At 39.3% G+C, this 23,600-nt stretch overlaps 2 protein-coding genes across 4 annotated transcripts in view; both read right to left on the bottom strand.

The window, feature by feature from the left end:
• Positions 1-1,869: 1,869 nt before the first annotated feature.
• On the bottom strand, positions 1,870-4,313 carry pou4f3 (POU class 4 homeobox 3). The gene is made up of 2 exons (XM_012854663.3): positions 3,999-4,313; positions 1,870-3,609 (listed from the first exon to the last, which is right to left on the bottom strand). The coding sequence occupies exons 1-2, from the start codon at positions 4,122-4,124 to the stop codon at positions 2,695-2,697; spliced, it is 1,041 nt and encodes a 346-aa protein (XP_012710117.1). The 5' UTR covers positions 4,125-4,313; the 3' UTR covers positions 1,870-2,694.
• Positions 4,314-13,049: 8,736 nt separating this feature from the next.
• The window catches only part of rbm27 (RNA binding motif protein 27), a 32,845-nt gene continuing 22,294 nt past the window's right edge, over positions 13,050-23,600 (bottom strand). For all 3 annotated transcript variants that reach the window (XM_021311895.2, XM_012854804.3, XM_021311908.2), the window contains 4 exons: positions 20,452-20,670; positions 20,279-20,362; positions 20,066-20,185; positions 13,050-15,453 (listed from right to left, as the gene is read on the bottom strand). In XM_021311895.2, coding sequence (XP_021167570.2) covers positions 15,343-15,453; positions 20,066-20,185; positions 20,279-20,362; positions 20,452-20,670 — 534 coding nt within the window. In that variant the 3' untranslated portion in view covers positions 13,050-15,342. The remainder of the gene's footprint in view (positions 15,454-20,065; positions 20,186-20,278; positions 20,363-20,451; positions 20,671-23,600) is intronic.

Here is a 23,600-nt window from a genome sequence, read left to right as displayed (position 1 = left end):
CGAGCACCATAAATTAGACTGTATGAAATCAGCTCTCACCATCAAAGGGAATATTCATGAGCGCCACAAACGTTTCCGCGTAACGCTGCAAGGATCGATCCCCCCCTGCAACAACCGGGCCACGGTCTCACGGGGGAAGATCCCACCGCCGCCAGCCATGGCCACTGTGGGAGAATTCCGGCGGAAGCTTCTCATTTTAGCCTCTAATGCATTTATGTATTCCTTCCGTTTCTAGAAACCTTTGATTGATGTTTGGGGATAGTGACCGACGCCACCGGTGGAACCGCCTGTTTTAAGATACTTTTAGGTGTTATTTTTACGCCTCTTATTTCTGCCGAGTAGAAGCATCCTTTCCATATTTCGTTCTAATGAGCCGAAAGCCTAAAACTGATGAATAAAGTAATATATATATATATATATATATATATATATATATATATATATATATATATATATATATATATATATATATATATATATATATATATATATATATATATAAAACAATAATAGTCTAAATGCATGACGTTAAAAAGCTAATTAAGAGTATTGGTTCAACACATTTGCGCACATTTAATTAAACAAAACAAGAAAATACAACATTAAAGTGGAAAAATACTTAACAAAAAGAAAATGAAAATCATATTTACATTTTTTTTCTCTTTCAAATGAGACTGAATTTTCCCTGTTTCCTCGTCCCAACCTGTGGTGCGTCTCGGGAGTCACCCCGGAGTTTCCGTTCAAACTTCTGCTCGCAGCTCGTCCAAACGACTTGCCTTTATACACACATATAATTAATATTGCATCGTCATGACTTAATAATTTCTGTCCCGACGCACGAGACAACCCGGCAACACGAGGGCATCCATAATTGAAAGCGGCGCTAATTTGAGGGGAAGGGGCCAGGACGCGTACTTGTCGCTCCGCGGTGTGAGAACCGCTGTGAAAATCAAGCGCCCTCCCGTGTTTATTTGTTATGCTTGTATCATATACGACAATGCATATTTCATTCCAGCAGAGTTCGGAGGTCTATAAATAATAGAGTGCATAAAACAAGCCTGTTTGCAAAGAATGCATTTTTTTTCTAACACTGTAAACTATTTTTGAGGGGTAATTTTAGCTGGAAAAAATTGCGCTTTCCCCAAAGTACATTGCCCTTGGAGTACCTAATACTCTCAGCAATTATCTACCGTGTGATGTTTACATGTGTATTATGTTACTGTAGATTTTAGTGCACGCAGGGTAAATTATGAGCTACTGAAATTTAAAGAATAGCTCCATTATGGTGTGAGACAGTCCTCCATCTTGAAATGAAATCAGCTATGTTGTTCTAGGCTTGGCTTTGTTCTTGGGGGGGGCATTTTTGATTCATTTTTATTTTTACATAAGAAAAAATCCAGATTTTCTGTGATATGATTATATGTATGTACATATATGTAGTTTCTACACGAATTACAACAATCATAGCAGTTTAAACTATGTTTTATTGAACATGCTGTTATCTGTATATTATGGATTTTTACAGGAAAAAACGTTATGTTGTAGAATTAAAATACTTAACAAATTGAGGTATATACTAAGCATTTTATTAGAAATACTTAGAATTTAAATTTTTAAATAAATAAAACTCTTTTTAAAATACAAACAATTATGTTTTTTTTACTATAATTTTGCTGCTATCATTTGACAGAAAGATGCAGTGTGCTACTGTTATTTCACCAATAAACAATTTACAGTGTATGTCTGCAGCTTATCTCATATGCCTTGTTGGTAGGCCTCAAGCCGCAGCCTGAAGATTAAAGCAATGCATCCATTCTGTAAAGAATAATTATAAAATAGTAATCATAATAACAATAATGATGATAAAGATCATTTTAGAAAATAACCAATAATTTATTCAGTTTAAATGTCACACTTTTTTATTCCAAGTGAAATCAAGAGTGAGGAAAATAAATAAATAAATACTTATATTAGGTGATAAAAGCCATATAATAATTATCTATACAGCTCACCCGTAATTCTGCAAAACATGTTCACATCAAAATACTAAAATATAGCAGCAGCCACATTGGTTGTGCCCCTTATAATGACGGTGTCATTTCCATTTCTTAATGATTCAAGAAGAACAGTGTCATAGTTTGTGGGAAAAGACTCATTTTTTGTGCGTAAATCACAATCACTCACAGTTTACAAAGAGAGCGGCTTCATTCGCAGAATTTAGTGAATAGTTGAAACGTTGGAACATTTTAATCCTAAAGGCTCCACAGGTGAAGACATGATAGTGTGGCTATTTTTGCATATGTGATGTGGATATAATAGTGTTTTTTTTTTTTTGTATCGTTTTTTTGTGTATTTATGTTGTAAGTAGAAAAAGAAGTCCAGTTGCGCTCCAATGACAATGAATGTGATAGTTTCGAATAAAAGTCCATTCTCTGCGTGTGCAGAATACATGATCAATAACATCAAAAAATCCCCCTTTAAAATAAATAAGTATGCCGTCTCAACAGCAAAATCCAGAAAAGGTGCAACGAGGCAGAGTGAGTGACACAAAAAATGTGGAAAAGTCCGTTTTGGAAACGATCCCAGAGGAGACATGTTGATAAATCCCTGTTTGTTGGGGCTACTCGGGTTATTATTAATCACTCAATCAAAAATGTAGTAGGCTATTTTATTCATGATGTTGGTGGGGAGAACTCAGTGCACCGCCGAGTACTTCATTCGCTTCTGTTTCTGCCGCTGATTGCAGAACCACACTCGAACCACGTTCTTTTTCAGGTCCAATTTCTCGGCGATGGCCGCGATTTTCTCCGACGAGGGCCGAGGCTGGATGGCGAAGTACGCCTCCAACGAGCGCTTCTCCGGCGCGGCGATGGACGTGCGCTTCCTTTTCCTCTCGCTGCCGTTGAAAAGGTCCGGCTTGCTGCTCTTCTCCCGGTGCGCAGCCTCGGCTTCCTCCAGCCAGGCCTGCAGGACCGGCTTGAGCGCGATCATGTTGTTGTGGGACAGGGTGAGGGACTCGAACCTGCAAATTGTGCTCTGGCTTAGCGACCCCACGCCGGGGATCTTCAGGTTGGCCAGCGCGGCGCCGACGTCCGCCTGGGTCACCCCGAGCTTAATCCTCCGCTGCTTGAAGCGCTCCGCGAAGGCTTCCAGCTCCCGGGGATCGGACTCCACGTCGCTGACGCAGGCCATGCCGCCGTGCACGGACAGGGAGTGAGGGTGGGCCATGGTGGCCATTGCCTGGTGCAGCTGCCCCATGGTCTGCAGGTGGTGGTGCGGGTGCTGGTGGTGGTGTGCCGGCGCAGTCATCCCTGGAGGCTCTGGAGCTCCCATCCCGGTCACGGCCAGGCTGGTGGAAAGGTGATCCAGGAGGTCCCCGGCCTCCAGGGTCTGTCCCAGGTGATGGTGGTGGTGATGGTGGGAGATGGGCACGGTGGTGGAGGAGGAAGAGGATGCTGAGGTGCAGGGGACACTGCTCATGGTATGGTAAGTCACGTCTGGTTTGAACGGGTGGCTCTTGCCTTGAGAGACAATGCTGTCAGCAGCCGCCAGAGCTTCAGCCCGTGCCAGCAGGCTCTCATCAAAGCCTCCGAATATATTGCCCTGCAGCTGCAAGCAAGAGTGCGCATACTGGGGGTCAGTGGGGAATTCTGTCAGGCAGCTTTCAGGATCTAAAAAACATTTTCCAAAGGCAAGCAGCGCCGAGGAGAGGAGAGAACCCCTCCTCAAAGCGCAGGTCATAAAAATTAATATGAAAGCATTGCTTGAATAGACATGTGGATAAGAGGGAGGAGGGGAGGAGGGAGAAAGAGGGGGGCACAGACAGAGGAGAGAGAGAGAGAGAGAGAGAGAGAGAGCGCGCAAGAGAGAGACAGAGAGGGAGATAGAACAAAGTCCTGTCAAATCAACTTTACAGACATTTCCAGTGTGATATTTTTCCCTTCTCCTCTCACCCAGCAGCGCCGGAGCCCTTCTCTCCCACCCTGACCCGAACGTACCTGCGGGGCGGGCAGACAGACTCTGCGCATGCCCTCCGAGCCTGAGTGCAGGCCGGGATACTTGGGCTCGTGCAGGGCCGGGTGCATGGAGAAGTGCTGCTTTCCGTTCATGGTCATCATCGTCATTCTCCCTGCAGGCCCCTCGCAGACAGTGTGGCCCCGGACATGAAAACAGCCGGGAGGAGCGTACAGCCACGGGAGCCTCCTGCGCTCTCCGTCACCAGACTGAAGCTGCTCACAGTCAGGGCGCCTCCCGGCATCCTCCTCCTCCTCCTCCTTTTTCAGCCTCCCTCCTCCTTCTCCCTCCCTCCCTCCCACCTGCTCCTTTGCTCAACTTACAGGTTGCAACCGTGTGGCCTGTGAACTCAGACACACAAAGCTTCTCAAAATCACTGATGTGTTTTATTTCAAAAGCCGTTCATCGACAAGGTGCAAATATTTCGGTGACATTTCTTTACTAGATGTTTATGTCTTCCTGTTATTTTTATTTCCCCCTGCAAATCCCCAGATGTGTTGATTTTCTCAAACTCAAAGTCCTCCATGACTCTTATCTGTGATCTTTGAAAGGCTTGGAGGATCTAATACAGAAGGCCTGTCATTTCAGCACCATGGACAGTGCAGTATAACTCGATGGACTCATGGCCTCAATAAACTAGAGAAGGATCGAAGATTGTTCCAATTCAATATTAAACTCAAACGTTATAGAGATTAATTTTATAACGTGAGTGATAGCTTTCAATCGTTTCTTTCTGTTATTTGAGTGACTAAAATAAATACGTAGTGTATAAGACTTTCTTAGGGACAGTTTTTAAACAGTGATGTCATACCACTGAAGTGTTTCACGGTACTGTAAATTAAAACTTCTGAACACTTGACTGGGGCACCTTTTTGCCTGACTTACTGCATCAATACAGCGTGGTGTGGCAGGGATCAGTCTGCCCGCTGAGGTGTTAAGGAGGCCTAGGTTGGTGTGATGGCTTACTTCTCTTTTGTGCAGGCTTTCAGTGGATGTTTCCTGGACAACTGTAATGTCTGCAGCCTTCGGTTGGCCAACTTTAGCCCTCAAGAGCCAGCCTCCTACATGTTCAAGGGACACAACTAAAACATGCAGGACACAGGCTCCTAGGGTTGGAGTAGACACCCAATAATGTTCCTAATTTAATGTAAGGTTATTTTGTAATATTAAGATTTTCCTAGAAGCAATATTTTGAGTCTTTGTTTACTGTAATCCACAATCATTAAAATAAACAGAAACAAACACAAAAATGTCACTGATTATTTGAGATGCACTTGTACATGAATATTAATTTCCTTCCAATTGCACATTTTGCCAAGTTACAGCCATTGACCTCAATGTAATTTTAATGGGATTTAATAAAAGATCAATACAAAGAGGTCCATAAATAGGAAGTGAAAGGGAAATAATTAATAGTTTTCAATTGTTTTACGGGGCTAAATTTGAAAGGTGTGACATGCAAATGTATTCATCCCCCTTTCCCACAAACCTTTAAAAAAATCAGGGTAAACAATTCAGAAGTCAACAGTTAGAGGCTACAGAAGACTTTAAACTAGTGCCAAGGTTCAACTTCTAGCGGGAAAACGTCTCTAAATGTACAGCCAAAGCTACAATGGAAAACATTAAATCAAAGTATATTTTCATATGTTGAATTCAATTGAGTTTTTATTTATTTATATAGCCCTAATTCACAACACGTGTTATCTCAAGGCACTTTACGAAGTCAAATTCAATCAAATCATACAGACAGATTGGTCGAAAAGTTTCCTATCTAAGAAAACCCAGCAGATTGTCTTGACAATCAGCATTCACTCCTCCTGCAAGAGAGGAGAGTCAGAGTGGACAGTCATCTGCATTGTCCATGGCTTTACTGAGCGTGCATGAAGTGATAGTGGAGAGGAAAACTCCCCTTTAACAGGAAGGAAAACCTTAAGCAGAAACAGGCTCAGTGTGAATGGTCATCTGCCGCCACGGACTGAGTGTTAGAGAAGACAGAGCCGAGACACAAAAAGCCTGACCCAGGAATCCTTTCTATGTTATATGGTAATGGCAGGTGATTTGTTCCCCTGGATGGTGACACAGCTAACAGCACCATACCAGGTGTAGCTACAATTAAGAAAAAACGAGAGAACATAACGTTAAAAGTTGAAATAACAACAAACAATGCAAAATTGGGGAACAGTAGGAGAACTCAGCAGAGTGAGAAAAATAGATCTTGATGTCCTCCAGTAGCCTAAGCCTATAGCAGCAGAACTATAGAGATAGCTCAGGGTAAGCTAAGCCACTCTAACTATAAGCTTTGTCAGAAAGAAAGGTTTTAAACTTAGTCTTAAAAGTAGACAGGGTGTCTGCCTCACAGACCAAAACTGGGAGTTAGTTCAACAGGAGAGGAGCCTGATAGCTAAAGGATCTGCCTCCCATTCTGACCTGCAGTCTGAAAGCAAAGTGCTCTGTTAGGAACATAGGGGGCAATCAGGGCTTTGATATATGATGGAGCTTAATTATTACCGGCTTTATATGTGAGAAGGGGAATTTTTAATGCTGTTCTTGATTTAACAGGAAGCTGATAAAGGGAAGCTAAAATTGGAGAAATATGATGCTTCTTGTTGATTTTGATCAGAACTCTTGCGGCAGCGTTTTGGATCAGCTGAAGGACCATTGCATTTTGTGGACTTCCAGATAGTAAAGAACAGTCCTGCCTTGAAGTAATGTTAGAATGTTCAAATCAAAGTCCAGAACTTAATATAATATAAAATGTATGGTAAGACTTGAAAATAACTCCATCCATCCATCCATTTTCCAAACCGCTTAATCCCTCATGGGGTCACAGGGGTTGCTGGTGCCTATCTCCAGCATTCACTGGGCGAGAGGCGGGGTTCACCTGGACAGGTCGGCAGTCTGTCGCCGGGCAACACAGAGAGACAAACAGGACAAACAACCGTTCACGCACCCACTCACACCTAAGGACAATTTGGAGAAGCCAATTAACCTAACAGTCATGTTTTTGGACTGTGGGAGGAAGCCAGAGTACCCGGAGAGAACCCACGCATCCACAGGGAGAACATGCAAACTCCATGCAGAAAGACCCAGGGGTGTACTCGAACCCAGGACCTTCTTGCAACAGCGCTACCCACTGCGCCACTGTGCTGCCCTTGAAAATAACTTTCATTTAAAAAAAACTTTTGAAACTATCTTCCATTTTCCTTCTGCTTAACAGTAATACTTTATTTTGTGTTGGTTTCTTAAATTAGATCACAATAAAATGCATGAAGGTTGTGAAGTTGTAACAAAAAATAGGAACAAGTTTAAGTGGAATGAATACCTATTTGACAAACCACGTTTGGAGGACAGAGAAGAATGAACTTGTCATTGTTTAAACTGTGGTGTTATATAAACCTGCACTTCAATGACAAGGCCTGACCTGATGGCCTCGGCCTGCACTCCTCTCCATGTGAATGCTCAGTTCTCTGGAGCTGCTGCTTTAGCCGACTTCTCATGTGGCTGCCAGGTAAAAACTCAGAAACCCGGATGGACGGACCGAAAGCGGAGCCATGCGGACAGAGGCCGGGCTGATGACACAGAGGGTCCACCTGATCCTGCCGGCCACCTCTCCAGTTCCCCAGATTCTGAATAATTTAACAGCGCAGTGGCAGGCATCCATTACCATGTTGGCATCTCCTCATTCATTACGCAGATTAAAACAGCCAACCTTTTCTCACCATACAAACATATTGTAGCCAAACATGAATCCATATATACATGTGTTTCAGACAGACATGGTTATGACAGGGTATGATAAAGGCTAGATTCTGATTGAAAAGTTTGTGGCCTGCCCTCTGGACAAACAGCCTATACATGTGGTAAAAAAAAGCCAAGTCACAAGTCAGATATCTACCATGACCAGTTTGAGTGGAGCTAAAGTTTGACTTGGTCACATAACTCATTGAGGACACCCACCTTCAGAAATCTTGTGCTGGAATATTTAGGGACCCATAACAAATCTTTAATTAATAACATGTATTTAATATATAGGGTGCCATAAGAAATTTCAAGTATTTATTTATTCAGTTGCAAAGGATCTCTATATGACGTCCTGAAACTGCAAAGGTTGGAATTAGTAAGAGGTTTAACTAATGTTTTCCTTCCTAAAATTCCACAAAAATGAAAAAAAAAAACTAATGATATACAGGTATGATATATCTTTCTAGCTCAGTCCTTTTACGTGTTACGATTCTATAGTGGCCATATTCACAAAGAATCCTAAGGCTAAATGTAGCTCTTAGCGACATTATTTTAGAAAACAATCTCAGAATCCCTCCAATTCTAAGATTTTTTCTTAGAAATTTAGAAAGATCATATTTAACAATCATACAGTTTGTAGATCCAATAAACCTTATCATATCCATAGGGGGAAATAAATTAGTTTCAGCAAGAGGAGGCTTTAAAAATTATTCTTTTAAGGATAAATAAATAATAATAAAAAAATTGAATAATCACAAACTAAAAGTGGAACAATGTACAAACAATATAGTACAGAGAAATGTGAAAAGAGAGTGTGAAAAGCTCTCAATAATAAACATTTTGGAAGAATTAGAAAAAGTCTCAGAGAAATATATAATAAATACATATATATACATAAAACACACTCTAGACAAGATAAAGAACCATAATATCCATTCTATGTGCATGGAGAGAAGATGCAAAAGAGGTGAAAAGGCATTTGCTGTATTGTACATGATGTTTTCAGAGCCTAAATGGCCATCTAAAAGTTTGCTTGTGTGATACCTTCTCCTCTCTGGCTTTGGATTGCTGCATGGGGCGCTTCCCACTTTCCAGGCTGGTGTGTAAAAGCAGAGATAAAGATGCATTGATCTGCAATAATGCACTTCAAATTCCACCTCTTGGCACCCCTATCCAGGGACGAATGTACCTTTCAACGCTGCTCTATTCTCCTCCCAGAGCTGTGCGGACAGAGGCAATGCTCCACAGTCCTGTTCGGTTTTCTCAACCTTCTTTTGTTCTCCATTTTACGTTGGTTGTTTGCCAGATAACACCAAATTATACAAGCAGAGTATCCCAGTAAAACGCTGTTAGGTGAGCAGACATATCAAAAAGATGAAGTAGTAAAAGGACCAGTGTGGCGAGTAAAACTAACAAGCAAATCAAAATAACAATGAGGATAGAAGTGGGGTACGTTCAAACATTTTGATGCTGTGGCAATTATTTAATTTTGCTAAGTTTCATCATCATGACACACATTTCGTAATCTAGACTAATCAGTTAATTTCCCCCTAGGAGCACATTTGTGTTGTTTTTCTGTTTGTTTCTTGTGTCAGCCAATCACAGCTCTTAGCAGACAGCATCACACGTAGCAACGGGGTCAACCACACCTCCTCACTGAGAAAGAAACCTCTGTTGTCTCCTTACTCAGAGTTGCTCCTAGCAACTAGCTGAATCACTCTTTAGCTGTAAACTCCTCGGCTAAAATGGGATCTCTCTGAGAGGACTCAAATAATCTTTGTGAATAAGGACACAGGTTATCTACTTATTTTTAGTTATGTCATTGTAAAAGTTTCATGTTTTTATGTTTTCCAACCTCCCTAAAATTAGAAATGAAATTGAATGTAGTTGAAGATACAACAAAAATTAGATTGTCTATGAACTTAAATTATCTTTTATTTTCTCCAATTGTAAAGCAGGTTTTTCAACTCTAGACAAATCTCCCTTACAAGGCACATGGAGAAAAAGTGGCTCTTTGGATTTTCCTGTTTGTGTGATGTTTGAGAACTCCTATAGTACAGAACGACCACAGTTTTTTGCTTTCATATCACCAATTCCGCTGCTAGGATGCATCCTTTCAACTCAGATTTTAGCTGACCTCAGGCATGCTTTTCACAATAGTAAGATACTTTCAAAGGTGCTTTAAAGTGACAAAATGAAAATAAAAAAAATACCCCCAAGGAACTAATAAGCTTACTTGGTTTGTCGAGTCAGAGGCGGCTTTAAAATGGTTAAAAGAAATCAATTTCCTAAATGTTCATGCACCTGCTTACAAAACAAGGTATGAATGAGAAAGTTTATGAACAAACTTGATGGTCTGCAGAGAACTCTGACCTCAGATGATCTTTGGGATGAATTAGAGCAGAGACTGTGTGTTAGGTTTATTATTGTCGGACCCAATAATTGTTCTCCCTAGAGAATGGTCAAAAATACTATAAACAGACTTTAAAATCTTATGGACAGCCTTCCCAGAGCAGTCTAAGCTGTTGTAGCTGCAGGCTGGGCAATGCCACAATAAAGCCTTTTTTAGAATAAAAATTGGTTGTCATTCAAGTTTCATGTTTGTGTAATAGCAAGGGACCCACAAACTTTGGCAAACTAGTGTACTGATACCTATTGCTTACAGTCCATCCATCCATCCATCCATCCATCCATTTTCTAACACTTCTATCCCTTGTGGGGTCGCAAGGGCTGCTGGTGTCTATCTCCAGCTGTCAATGGGCTCCAGCTGTACACCCTGAAAAGGTCGCCAGTCTATCGCAGATTACTTACAGTCATATTCAACAAATTAGGATATTCTTGAAAAGTTAATTTATTTTTCTGTAACTCAATTCACTAAGGGAAACCAAGTATATATCTTAACACAGAATTATGATTTTAAAGCCTTTATTTCTGTTGTGATTTTTTTCCACCTCCAGCTTTTCTTTTTCTTTTTTTACAATATCAATATCAGATTAATAAAAAAAGTTTAATGCAGTTTTAAAGTTTTCTTTTGTTTGTTAAAAAGTACGTTTAATCTGATAAACAGGCCTTTTAAAAATGTATATTCTAATCTACTGAATAAGAGTGTTGAGCACACATCTATTGCAACTGGTAGCTTGAACACACACACACACACACACACACACACACACACACACACATATATATATATATATATATATATATATATATATATATATATATATATATGTGTGTGTGTGTGTGTGTGTGTGTGTGTGTGTGTGTGTGTGTGTACAGATGCAGGTGTAGATTAGCTGTCTCTACAGATTAACATCATCTGTGCAGGAAGCTCAGCCAGTACGTGGAACCATGGGGGGTTTAGCCTTCTTTGTAAATTTGTGATTATTTTATTTTATTCACATTTTTTTCATTTCTTTGCTTTTCTATTTATTTAATTTTTATTTGGACCACCTTGTGTCTTTGATAAAGTGATGATATACAAAACGTAGGTTTTATTTTAAATCCATGCATATAGGAAACTAGTACATATAATTTGTGCAATGCAGAACAAAGCAGTAGTTTTTTCCTCTGAATTTCTTTTCACATTATGTATTCTCTTATTGGTTAAATTTATAATAATTTATAATAGTTATTCTATTTTATTTTAAATTGATTCTATTTGTCACAGCCAGACCTTGAAACATACTTTACTATCTTCTTGCCTTCGTCAGGAACCCCATCCCTCAGGAAGAGCAAAAGGTTTGCACATTATGCAAAACATGGTCTTAAGTGTTTTCACTTGACTTCCTAAATTTAAAAACAAAATGCATTTGTTGAGTGAACTTAAAATTAGCAACCCACTTATCCTATACTCATCAAGTCTGACTTTTATACATTCATAGTAAAAATGGTAGTTATGAGGTTTAATTGTATTACAGTATGGTAAAGATGATTTAACATTAGAACCTTAAATAAACAATAAATACATCACATTTCAAAACCTGCCGTTACTTGCAGCATATGAAGGAGCAGTTTGCTGAAAACTAAACTCGTGCTACTAGTACCACCAGTGGTACCTGGGCTTGAGCTGAAGGAATCAAAGAGGAAACAGCTCGACTAAACTGTTTATAACAGCAGCAACAAGATTTAGTTTTACAATTTATCCCACAAGGTTTGTTTTCCCAGAAGGCAGTCTGTATTTCATGTTATATTCAAATATGGGAAATAAATTATTGGTAGGCATATTAGAGAAAGTCCAAACCTGCAGACCCAACAGTCTTGACATGCATGCTGCTGATTCTGTGTAACACCATCATTCATTTAAAACTGCATATTCAATGATGAGGTGGAGTTCAATCAGTGAGATTGCTTGTTCTGTAACAAACAGGCATCAAACAAGTAGCTATTATTTAAGAGCACGAGTATGAAATGTACATCTCAGTTATACTAAATCTTTCTCTGAAAACTGCAGGACTGAAAACAAAAGGCTGCTCAGCTAAAATGACCTAAAATGCCTATGACCTCAAATGCCTTAAAACCTGAAAAAGTTTACGGAAGAAAATTGGAAAAGAAACTACAGCCATCTGTGAGCATCGCTACCTGTTAGAAGACACCTAAGGCAAGGCGTCGCATGGAAGTCCCCGAAAAGTCCCATTACGGATGACATGAGCTGAAGAAACTGCAGTGGGCCGAAGAACACAATTGGTCTGAAGAGAAATGGCCAAAAACGGATAAAAGCAAGATTCCTTCTCTTGTTTGGACCATAGGAACCACAGTTTGTCAGACTCACACTGAACTCAAACCACATCAGTGAAGCATGGTGGCTCGGGGTTTCTTAAAAGCATCAGATCTGTTCATTGCAAAACGGGTGCCACGGATCAGTTTGAATACATCAAAATGCTAAACAAAGAGAAATATGTTGCCTAATACTGGAGTTAATGTCTTGAAATGGGTGTTTGAACACAGAGGGGAATCAGCAACAGTGGTCACAGGTAAATGTTGTTCAGGAATATTGAATCGTTGCCACTCAATGTACAAACTGAAAAGTGCCCGAGTTTGTAAAGAAAACCATTTACAAGATAGTTTTCTTTTACAAAATAGAAAAATATGCCTCATATTTGACTGAACCTTCTGCAGATAACCAAATGTATCAATAGTTCATGTTTTTGAATGTGCAATATTCCCAAAGCATGAAGAGCTTTATATTTGAACTTCTCTCAGGTTTTAGCACATTACCATCATCTCCAACTGTATATCTGATTATTAAAGTGGAGCCAGAAAAAAAATACACATAATAAAGAAGACAACACAAATTTTAAAGGTAGAATTTTCTGGAATGCTTTTGCTTGTATCTTTTTTTTTTCTTTTCTTTCCATGGCCAATATTCTCATCTTTTTCCTCAATTTTCTTTAACTTAAGCTTTTTCTTTTCCAAATCCAATTATTTATATTTGCTTTTTTTTTCTTTTCCTGGATCATCTTACAAGCACCCCATTCCTGTGTCTTTATTGGCAAAAGCAAACATGCTAGTAAATTATAAATCCATTTATACAAACAAAATACATGAAGAAAACACACACACATCCTGCAAATATAAACAGTAACAAATCCAAAACTATTATCCAATAAACATTTTACATTTTGTACACTGTTGGGTGACAGGTTACAGGTATTAACAAAAAAAGCCAGATCCTCAGAATTTGCTTTTACTCAAACAAGAGAAGAAGAAAAATAAAGACACTTAAACCTCTTTGTGGCGAAGTGAAATGGAAAAATCTAAAATTAAATGCATCAGGCTCTCTTATCAGACAGACAAAAGTGTTTCAAACAGTTCTGCAACCTCTTAAGTGGTGCCACTGTTCCGGAGATAAATGTATTTACACGCAGGCAGATTTATGTCTGCTAATAAATTAACCTCACCTTTAGTTTGCCTTCATTCTGTTGCTACTGGATATGATCGATTGAGTCGAGTTCGGGGAAGCTAAACGTAAACAATTATATATTGAATGGGGCTTTTTATGGCATCTTTCTGCGTTTATCTGAACAAACTGGGCTCCTCCCATCCTGATGTCTTTGGGAACACAGTGCAAGATATATAGATATACATCTATATATTAAAAAAAGGCAAAAACAGGAAGCAGTTTTCAGTCATCAAGCTTGCACACCTAAGCAGGTTTTGAACACTGACAATGTGCAGGAGGGCTGCACTCATGCGGATAAGTTACGGCGTGCTGCACGACTCAAGTGTGTTTCCAAAGAGTGTTTTTAACAACTCAGAAGCAGCTCTGAGAGCTTCGTTAGAGCAAACGTTCTACTTAGATGAAAAGTAAAAAAGGAACCAAAACAAGGACTGTTCAACACATGTGCAAACTTGTGCACTCGTGTTTGACCTTCTACCTGATACAATCCTGTCATTTGTGACAAAAATGCCAAGAAAAAAAAAAAGGAAAGAAAAATCCAAAGTTAAACTAATTCCTCTTCAAAGCATTTACAAAATTTACAAAAAGTAAATGACAAATCCTGTAAAAACTCAGCGACCAGCTGATCGTTTAAGGCAAAGAAATTACACCTATATATATATATTTCTTTATAATAAAATCAACTGTTCAGTACTACATTCAAACACCTGTCTATGGATGTCACATCTTGGAAATGGGCGATCTGATCAGCCTTGTTGGAGCCTTAGTTCAACAAGTGAGAATTTTACACCCCCTTTTAAAACGCCTGTGTATGTTTGGTGCGTATTCACAAAGAGTGGCACTGGACAGAGTGAGCTATAAAATAAAAATAAAAAAGGGGGAAAATTTGGGATATCTGCTACAAAACTGTCTGGTTGACATAGAGACAATGATTTGCAAACACTGATCTACTGCACTAGGACCCGTCAGTACCTGCACCCGCTCTTAATTTGGTACATCAGCACCTTGACATGCTGGGGGTGCCAGATCTAACAACTGTAAATCAAAAACACTTGGGATCATTAACATTTTAGGGCTAGCGACAGCCAAAAAAAAAAAAAATTACACTGAGATTAAGGTGAAGTTGGAAATCATATCAGGTACAACACAGTGCATCGAGGTGGTGAAAAAAAAAAATAAATAAAATTCTCTCTGGAAGCGGTAGCAAGCCTTCTACTGGTGATGGAATGGCTGTCCCTGAACTGAGGGTGAGATTGTTTTATTATTATCATCTTTTTATTTTATTTTATTTTTTACAAAAAACTGGTGAGAAAAAGCGCTTAAATACAGTATGTATAAAAATACCTATTCACAGTAGACACAAATGTTGTGCATTGCTGATATTAATCATCTGATAAGCACACTAAAACATACGTAGATTTTTTTCTTTTTAATCTATAAGAACAAAGCATTTATCACTCTCAGCAAAAGTGAGATGCTCTACATGTTTCACTGAGGTATACAAAAACTAAGGACCCTCTAAACTCTTTTTGTTTTTAGACATTTGCCAAAAAGCAAAGATGTTTTCCTTTAATTCAAGTCTAAAATTAATATAAAGAGGGGGGGAAAAAACTGTTTCCTTGAATGCAGGGAGAAAATAATAAAATAACACAATCCACGGTTGGGCATGCAGGGACAAATCGGTCTTCTTATCGTCTCCAAGACCGGCTCTCATACTCGTCGTCTTCATCGTCATCCTCCTCCTCTTCTTCGTCCTCCCTCCCTTCATCGTTTCCTGGTAGATACGAGCTCGGCTCCTTCTGTTCAAATAATAAAACAAAAAACACAGATGAAGTATGGATCTTAATACTTCTCTGGTTTTAGAATGTTTTGGAAATGTAACACATCTCATTTGGGAGAAGCGTTAAACAAACTGGCCTCAGTGGTCTTTTTTTACTTTGAAAAAAAATAAATAAATAAATAAATATATATATATATATATATATATATATATATATATATATATATATATATATATATATATATATATATATCTATATATATATATATTATATATATATATATATATATATATATATATATATATATATATAAAAAAATTAAATGGTCAAAATATAACCTTTCGCAGTAGCCATCATGGAGTCATGAACAAAATAATGAGCTACTTGAGGATTTTAAGAGCATATGTCAGATTTTAGAGCCAGAGAACCTAAACACCTTCAAATCAAACAAAAACAGAACTTTCTATTGCTTTTCAAAGCTGATAACTAGTTTTAAAACATGTTATTCTGCAGAAAAGAGCCTTTCTACAACAGAACGACCATTACCATGTATGGATGACAAAGTGTACATAGCATGACAACCAATCGCTTTAAACAGAAAACAAGTTGTTTTCTTGAAAAAAATGAAAACATGTTAAAAAATAGCACAGGAGTATTTCCAATGGATGTGTACTTTTTGGCATTGTACAAAAGGATGAAGTGAGAACTTAACTTTCCCAACTTTATGCAGACAGAGTGAGCTTTAGCGAAGTGAATAGATGAGAAGGGTGGACCTCTAAATATTCACTCTATACCAAACAGTTTTAGCTCTTCAATTAAGAAACAATTTTATTTTTGGTTTTCAGAGAAGAAACCACCCGAGGCTGAGGGAGAAAAGCACAACAGTTCACGGCTATGATGACTTTAAATATAATAAAAATATATAGCCTACAAAACAGAAACAGAGAGGATGGAAGGAAAGAAGCAAAGAAAAACTAAAGAAAGTGAACAGAAAGGACATAAGCACAAAGGGAAGGACAGATGGATGGCTCAAAGCAGGGATGGATACAAGGAAGGATGGAATAAGGAAGGAAGGAAGGAAGGAAGGAACGAAAGAAGGAAGGAAACAGGCATGGTTGAAGCGAAAGATGTGCAAGGAGAAAGGACACAAGGAACGAGGGAATATAAGCAGGAAGTAGTAAAGGAGGGAGGACAGAGGGATGGAAGAAAGGGTACATATTAGAAGGAAAAGAGGTGAGAAGGGACAAAGAAATAAGGACTGAGTCACAAGTAAGAAGGGAAGGACTGAAACAAAGGTCAGTTTAAAGCAGTAGTTCTGAAATAGTGGGGGACGCCCCCTGGTGGGGGCGTGAAGGAATGACAGGGGGTGCCTAGGAACAGCCTTGCCATTTTCCCTTTTTTTCCCCCAAAACCGTTTGGTCTGAACCTACAGTCAGCAGCATCAATAGCAAAGGGTTCTCAGTAATCCTCAGAGCAACATGTGGGAATTTCTCCTTTCACGCCCCTAGGGAGCTTTACGATTTGTTAAATTACATTTGTTCAGGTGTATTGACGGAAAACTTACATTTAATACATTGCCCAACATGGAGGGTTGGTTTTGAACATTGTAAACAGCTTGGAGACATTACTTTTGCTAAACATTCTGTGGTTTCATGGTTATTCTGTACATTAGCACCTAGTTAGCACAATGCTAGCTGTGTTTAACAGTATGGTTTGAGATATGTTATATACTATGCTCTGCAAAGAGTAGTTTACTTGAAGTTAATTTTATTAACTATGCTTAAGTATAAGCTTAAAAGGTGCAATAAGCAATATTTCACCAGTAGGTGGAACTTAAAGCACCGTCTGTACACCAAAACAAGATGTGCATCAAGCCACGCCTTTCTATCTCCGCTCCCACCCATCGGCTCATGTGAGCCTGTTTGCAAAGGATAAAAACACAGCAGAACAGCATCACTTCACTAGAACATGTCTAGTGAAGAAGTAAATAACTTATAACTTTATGATGCTATTAGTAAGGGAACGTTTTGATCCGACGGGCACGCTCTACGCCATTTTGTGCCTGGCGTGGCATTTTATGGGCAGGGAGCGGGCAGCTGTTCACGTGCACGTATGCGCATGGGCGGCTGGCCCGGCTGTGTAAACAAGAGATTGGAGAACAACATAGAGAGATGGTGTGTGACGTTTAACCACAGTCCATCTAAAAGATACCTTTAGTTCTTCACAAAACTATTTTTTAGTTCCATCGAAAATAATGAAATTTTGCTTATTTCTCCTTTAAGTCTTAGTATTAATGTACTTAGTCTTAGACTTCTGCTCATACTTTTTCGGTATGAATCAAGTATACTCCACTATACTTTTAAGTATGTAAAACAGAGTTTATGAAATGTAAACTTCAAGTACACTGCCTCATTTTAAGTGTGAAATAAGTATACTCGTAGTACACTTGAATAAACTACTTTTTGCTACAGGCTGTAGAGAAATAAATAATTTTTTGTGAAAATGCCTGATTTAAATCCGGTATAACTTTGGTTGTCGTCATATGATTTACTGTGAAGGTCTAGGTTTGTGGTTTGAATTTGTGTTTTTTGGAGGTTATCAAATAATAAAGACTGATGATGTGTGAAATCACGGGGCAATAAACAGCCAGTTCAACCAGAACTGGTTTATATTATTAATAGCACAACAGCTTCACTACATTGGTAATGTAGCTATGAAAATGTGTGGATGTATAATATTAATAAACTCTTAAAAAGAGCATAAAACTTATTGTAACAGTAATTTGTCTTTAATATTAATGGCTTCATATTATTTTCAGTATATTTTCAGCTCGTCTATTTTATGTCTGAATAGGTTCATGCCTACCTAAAAGTAGCTAAAAACGTGCTTCATCATTTGCTTTGACTGCTGGGATGTGTCAGGCTAAAAATCTTTTAGACTGTTGTTAATATCATATAGTTTAAAAAATGTGGCGATCATGAAAATTTCTAGTTGTTAGAAATCGATGTTATAGAATGTGTTTAACTGTTATAAAATGAAAACGCGATTCTGGGTAATCTTCAGAGCGGCAGTTTCAATGCATTAAGAGAGAAAACAATAAAAGTTACGTTTCTAACTCATTTTGTTGGGGTGCGCAACAGAAAATATTTGAGAACCACTGGTTTAAAGAAAGGATAGACAAAAGGAAACATGAAAAGGAAGAGTGGAAGAAAGAACACAATGAGGGAAGAACCAATACAACATTTATGCCATGGGACAAGTTTTCCAGGAAACTTATCCAGCCCTGGAAAACAGAAAAGTCAAATTCCATGTTTCTCCAGACAGAAAACAGATCCATGGTTCCCGGAAATGCTTTTGTGAGTATTCAACTGCATACAGACTTAAGGAGATTGAGACAGTCGATGTCCTCAAATCCCCACCCTGATAGCTCCATCATTAAAGTGCATTTCAGCCCAGGCCTCACAAATCAGGCATGAACCGATTATGTGTGGAAAAACGAGACTTTTAGTTGCTTCCATTCACTGCTGCTGTGACCTATGCAGTTGCTGGCCGGCACACAGATGTAAAACATTCAATGGGCAGTTGTTTTGAGAAGCTACCCGTACATATCAGAATGACAACGCTGATCAGAACCAGAGCAGAAATGACAAAGCTTGCCCGTTTACTGACAGCATTTTTCTTTCTAGGATTCCAACGTTTTATCAAACGCGATAATTCACCACTGTGACCAAGTAGGAACAGACTGGGTTTATTAGAGAACGCTTTTAAATCTTAGGTAGAGTACCAGGGTGCCGGGTCTCCAGGCCATTTCTCTTACATTGCTGAATAAATCCCCATACTTTCCTTTATGAACTCGCATTTGTGCTGCTGACTTTACCGTCTACTTATGTCTTGGGTGAACATCATGTTGTCGTTTCTTTTACTGACCGACATCCCTCTGCAGCTATTATGTTGTATTGCTTGCATTTATATTACTGTGAAGCACTTTGAGAGGTTTACAGCTGAAAACGGATGTTTTGGGCTTTTTTTTTTTTTTTTTTTTCCCCCCAAATTCAGAGACATTAATATATCCATTTTAAGCAATAAGCCCAGAGACAACTGAAGAGATTTTAAAACAGGAGATACATGTATGCACTTTAAAAACCGATGGACCTCACACATAAAAAAAAAACCTCATTAAATAAATAATATGATATCAAGTGATTGAGTTGCTCTAGTAATCCTAAAAAAAAAAAAAAATCCAAATCTAACCTGACAGGAAGAATAAAAATAATACCCTTCCTTAATAAAACAGCAGCAAAACACACTGAAGTGATAAAGGTATTTTACATCATTCTGGGAAGAATCCACCCCTAAAACACCAAAGAAACTATAGTAGTAGGATTTCACCTGAATGTAACGCCGTTTTACTCAAGAGGCTGAAATGCTCTTAGCAGAGAGACCACGCCTGACTTTGCATTGGGAGCTGCAGTGAAAAATTCAGCAGCAATAAAAACTTTACAAGTACAACCTGTGCATATAACTAAAACTTCTGAAAAGTTCACCAGCTGAGACTTGTTTTTCTTAGTATAAAAAAAAAGTGTCGAAGCATAAAGCTTGCCCTGAATCGACTGTGTATTATGTGCCGTACCGCTTTCTCTTCGTCTTTAGCCTCCTCCACCTCAGGTTCGGATGCGACCAACGACGTCTTGGGCTTGTACCAGGAAATCTGCAGAACACGACCTTTGAACTTCGCTCCCAGATTGGCTGCCTAGGATACAAAAACACAGAAGCTACTTAGAAAAAATATTTTTTAAAAAAAAAAGGACAGAGCGCCAGGCCTGATTTAAAGATTGTTACTTACATTCTCTGCTTCGCTTCGTGTCTTAAACGTTATGATGACAGTGTTGGCATCGGTGTCCCGCAGCTCTTCGATTTCACCAAATTTCTAAGAGAAAGAAAGAAACGGTCAACATAGCAGTTACAGTAAATTCCTGCCACTAGTCATGTAAAACCGCCTTCTGTGTATTTTCATACCACAAAGTGTGGCATTAGCTCTTCCTTTTCCTCCTGCGTCACTCCTAAAATAGCAAGCGTTCTGGGTCTGTGGTCCACCACCATGCGGTTGACGCCGCGAGCCATCATCTCCCGGCTTCGGCTCCTGCCCCGGCCCGGGTGCATGGTGCCGGGATCCAGTGCCATCTTCCCCCGGCCTCGACCTCGACCCGTCGGCGGGATCAGACCCAGTCGTTTCGCCTAAAGAAAGGAAAGACCGGACGCTGATTGTCTTCAAATCACACAGCAACTCAGAATGAGACAGCAGCTGGCAGTTTTCAAACTCTTAAACTCTTCTGTCTAGTGTACTGCTAGAAAGAAGTATAATGATAGTTTATGCAGCATCAACAGTCAATATATTTCCATTAGCCATTTATTTATTACAATTGCTTTTAATCTTTTCCAACGCTCGTCATATGATTATACTTGGCGCCTCGGCCATCATATCTTGTCATTTACTTTATTTCTGAATAACATTTGAAGACTTCACAGCTGCCATGGCTTATGGGCTCCTTACCCTTTTGAAATGTGTCCAAGAATATTACTGAACAAATAGCATTAGCAATACCACAAATAACACTTAACATTAAACACATTAAACATAGTCAATGCTATAATGGAATGCATCAGCTCAAAGATTATTCGTTTGTTTGAATGGCCTAGTTGAAGTTGTAAACAAAGTCTTAGGAACTTGTGGCAGGACTTGAATCGTGTTAAGTATCTGAAGCTCGGTAAGATTGAGTGGAGAGTGCCTGCAGAAAGCAAAAACAACTCAAGAAATTTATTTTTAGATCTCTGAACCTGGTGGGACATTCAACATGCCACACTTCTCAGATTTCCATTTGACGATCGTGCAACATTTGCATTTCACCTCGCTATTAAGCGCACATTTGTGTTGGTCTGTCACAGAAGATCAGACCTTTAAGGTTGTGGCTGTAATGTGACAAGATGTGAAAATGTTGAAGGAGTATAAATACTTTTACAAGGGACTGTACATGTTCGGCTCGCCCACTTCACCATTAGCTGTCCTTCCTCCATTTTTAACACGACATCGTACTTCCTAACCACTCCACAACCCAACAGCTCCTCTCTTCTCCATTTGTCCCTGCCTCACTTCTGCCTTTAATTGTCATTCCACCGTTTTCTTACACGGACCAGCAGCTCAAAGTTTAATGAGACGGGGCAACATCAGTGTAAGGACTTGTGGCTGATTTGGCTTGGTTAGCAGCTACTCCTCTGGGCTTGCTTAAGTGGCTGCGGTTTAATGCGCAGAAGGAAATTTGGGCTTGGATGGATGAGGCAGGTTGGGGGCGGGGGGAGATGAATATGCATTTTTAACAACCAGCTAATTAAGGACCCCTAGAGTAAAAGAAGGAAGAGGGAAATGAGGTGTTGCAAACCAAATCCATGTTGATATTACGCTGCCCTTTAGGATGCCACCCATTAGTAGCCGTATTTACGGTACATGTAGATGTAGACTCAGTCTGGATTTACATGGTCTGAGTATATGGAGTGAATTTTGTTCCGTTTTTGTTGCGAGCAAAGAATACGTTTTGTAAATGGAAATTTGAGGCAGAAAACCTCATGATCTATATGCAAGCAGATAAGAGCAACTAAATAACTCGTTACAGCTGGTCACACTAGTATTACTCCAAATACCGAGAAACAGCTCATGAGTCATGTGAGGTAAACGTTCACTACATCAGAACTTATTCGGCAAATGTGCGTCAATCTAACGTTTTGCGCATTAACTTTCTCGCAAAAAAACACCTCAAGAAAGCATAAAAATCTTTTTTTTTTTTTTAGAAATTGACAAAGTTATTTTGAAATTTGGTGTCTCAATTAACCTTTTCTAATGTGCTAGTTCACAACGCGCATACAAAACATTAAAGAAAACACGGCTAGTGTAGCTAAACCAAACAATGAATAAATGCCACACATGACAATTTTTGCTACAATAATCAACCTGCTCAATACTTATGCAGCAGGAGGAGTTTTTGTTGTTTTTCTCTTTTAAGCAAAGAAAAAAAAAAAAGCAATTTGAACATATTGTACATTTTGGTTTTACATTTTCATCTTAATACCACGCTAGTGTAGTGTTTTCACTCCAGATTTTCATATCGAGAGAATCTCATACTGACCCATTCTTTGTCACAGCTTTAACCTTTTCTTCTCCTAAGGTTGAATCGAATCCATTTTACTGACACAGTTCAATTAAATTTTATTTATATAGCGCCAATTCATGAAACATGTCATCTCAAGGCACTTTCCAAAGTCAAATTCAATCGGATAATACAGCTACACAAATTAAGTTTTTTGCACACATACGATGAACTGCTATGCCAGATACTGTACGTGCACATTAACGTAATCAGGGCTTTTACTAATCAATAGTGCATTATAAATAATCTTTGAAGTTTACAGTAATCACTTGTACAGTAAATGCAGCGGCCTTTTAAAGTCCCTCACTTTCCTTTGATTGGCGATTCCTGCACTTCTTAGACATCTCAGGTTTATCGCCCTTTGTGTATTAAGATATTGCCTTCTACATACACTGTTGCTAAGTCTTACTGAAAGCATCATTTCTCTTCTGTGTTAGCAGAAGACTGTGACAAGAATGTTATCAGCGAACTTCCTCTCTGACATTTCACATCCTCAAATTCAGCTTGCAAAAAAAAAAAAAAAAAGCTTATTATTGTTTGATGTTGTGTTTGTGTCCCTCTCTCCAGCTGTCCAAATTAGTATAAATGCATCTTAATTTTCCCCTCCCTGGGCTGCCACCTTACCGTGGTGGAGGGGTTTGAGTGTCCCAATGATCCTAGGAGCTATGCTGTCAGGGGCTTTAAGCCCCTAGTAGGGTCACCCAAGGCAGACAGGTCCTAGGTGAGGGACCAGACAAAGTGCAGCCCAAAATGCCCCTTATGATGAGTAATATTATTGGACCTCGTGTTCCCTCGCCCGGACGCGGGTCACCGGGGCCCCACTCTGGAGCCAGGCCTGGAGGTGGGGCACGTTGGCGAGCGTCTGGTGGCCGGGCTTTTGCCCATGGAGCCCGGCCGGGCTCAGCCCGAAGAGGCAACATGGGTCCCCCTTCCAATGGGCTCACCACCTGTCGGAGGGGCCAAAGGGGT

This window comes from Fundulus heteroclitus, chromosome 11, assembly GCF_011125445.2.
Source record: "Fundulus heteroclitus isolate FHET01 chromosome 11, MU-UCD_Fhet_4.1, whole genome shotgun sequence".
NCBI classification, from domain to species: domain Eukaryota; kingdom Metazoa; phylum Chordata; class Actinopteri; order Cyprinodontiformes; family Fundulidae; genus Fundulus; species Fundulus heteroclitus.
Note: the sequence above shows the minus strand (reverse complement) of the source record. Positions and strands in the feature narration are given on the sequence as shown.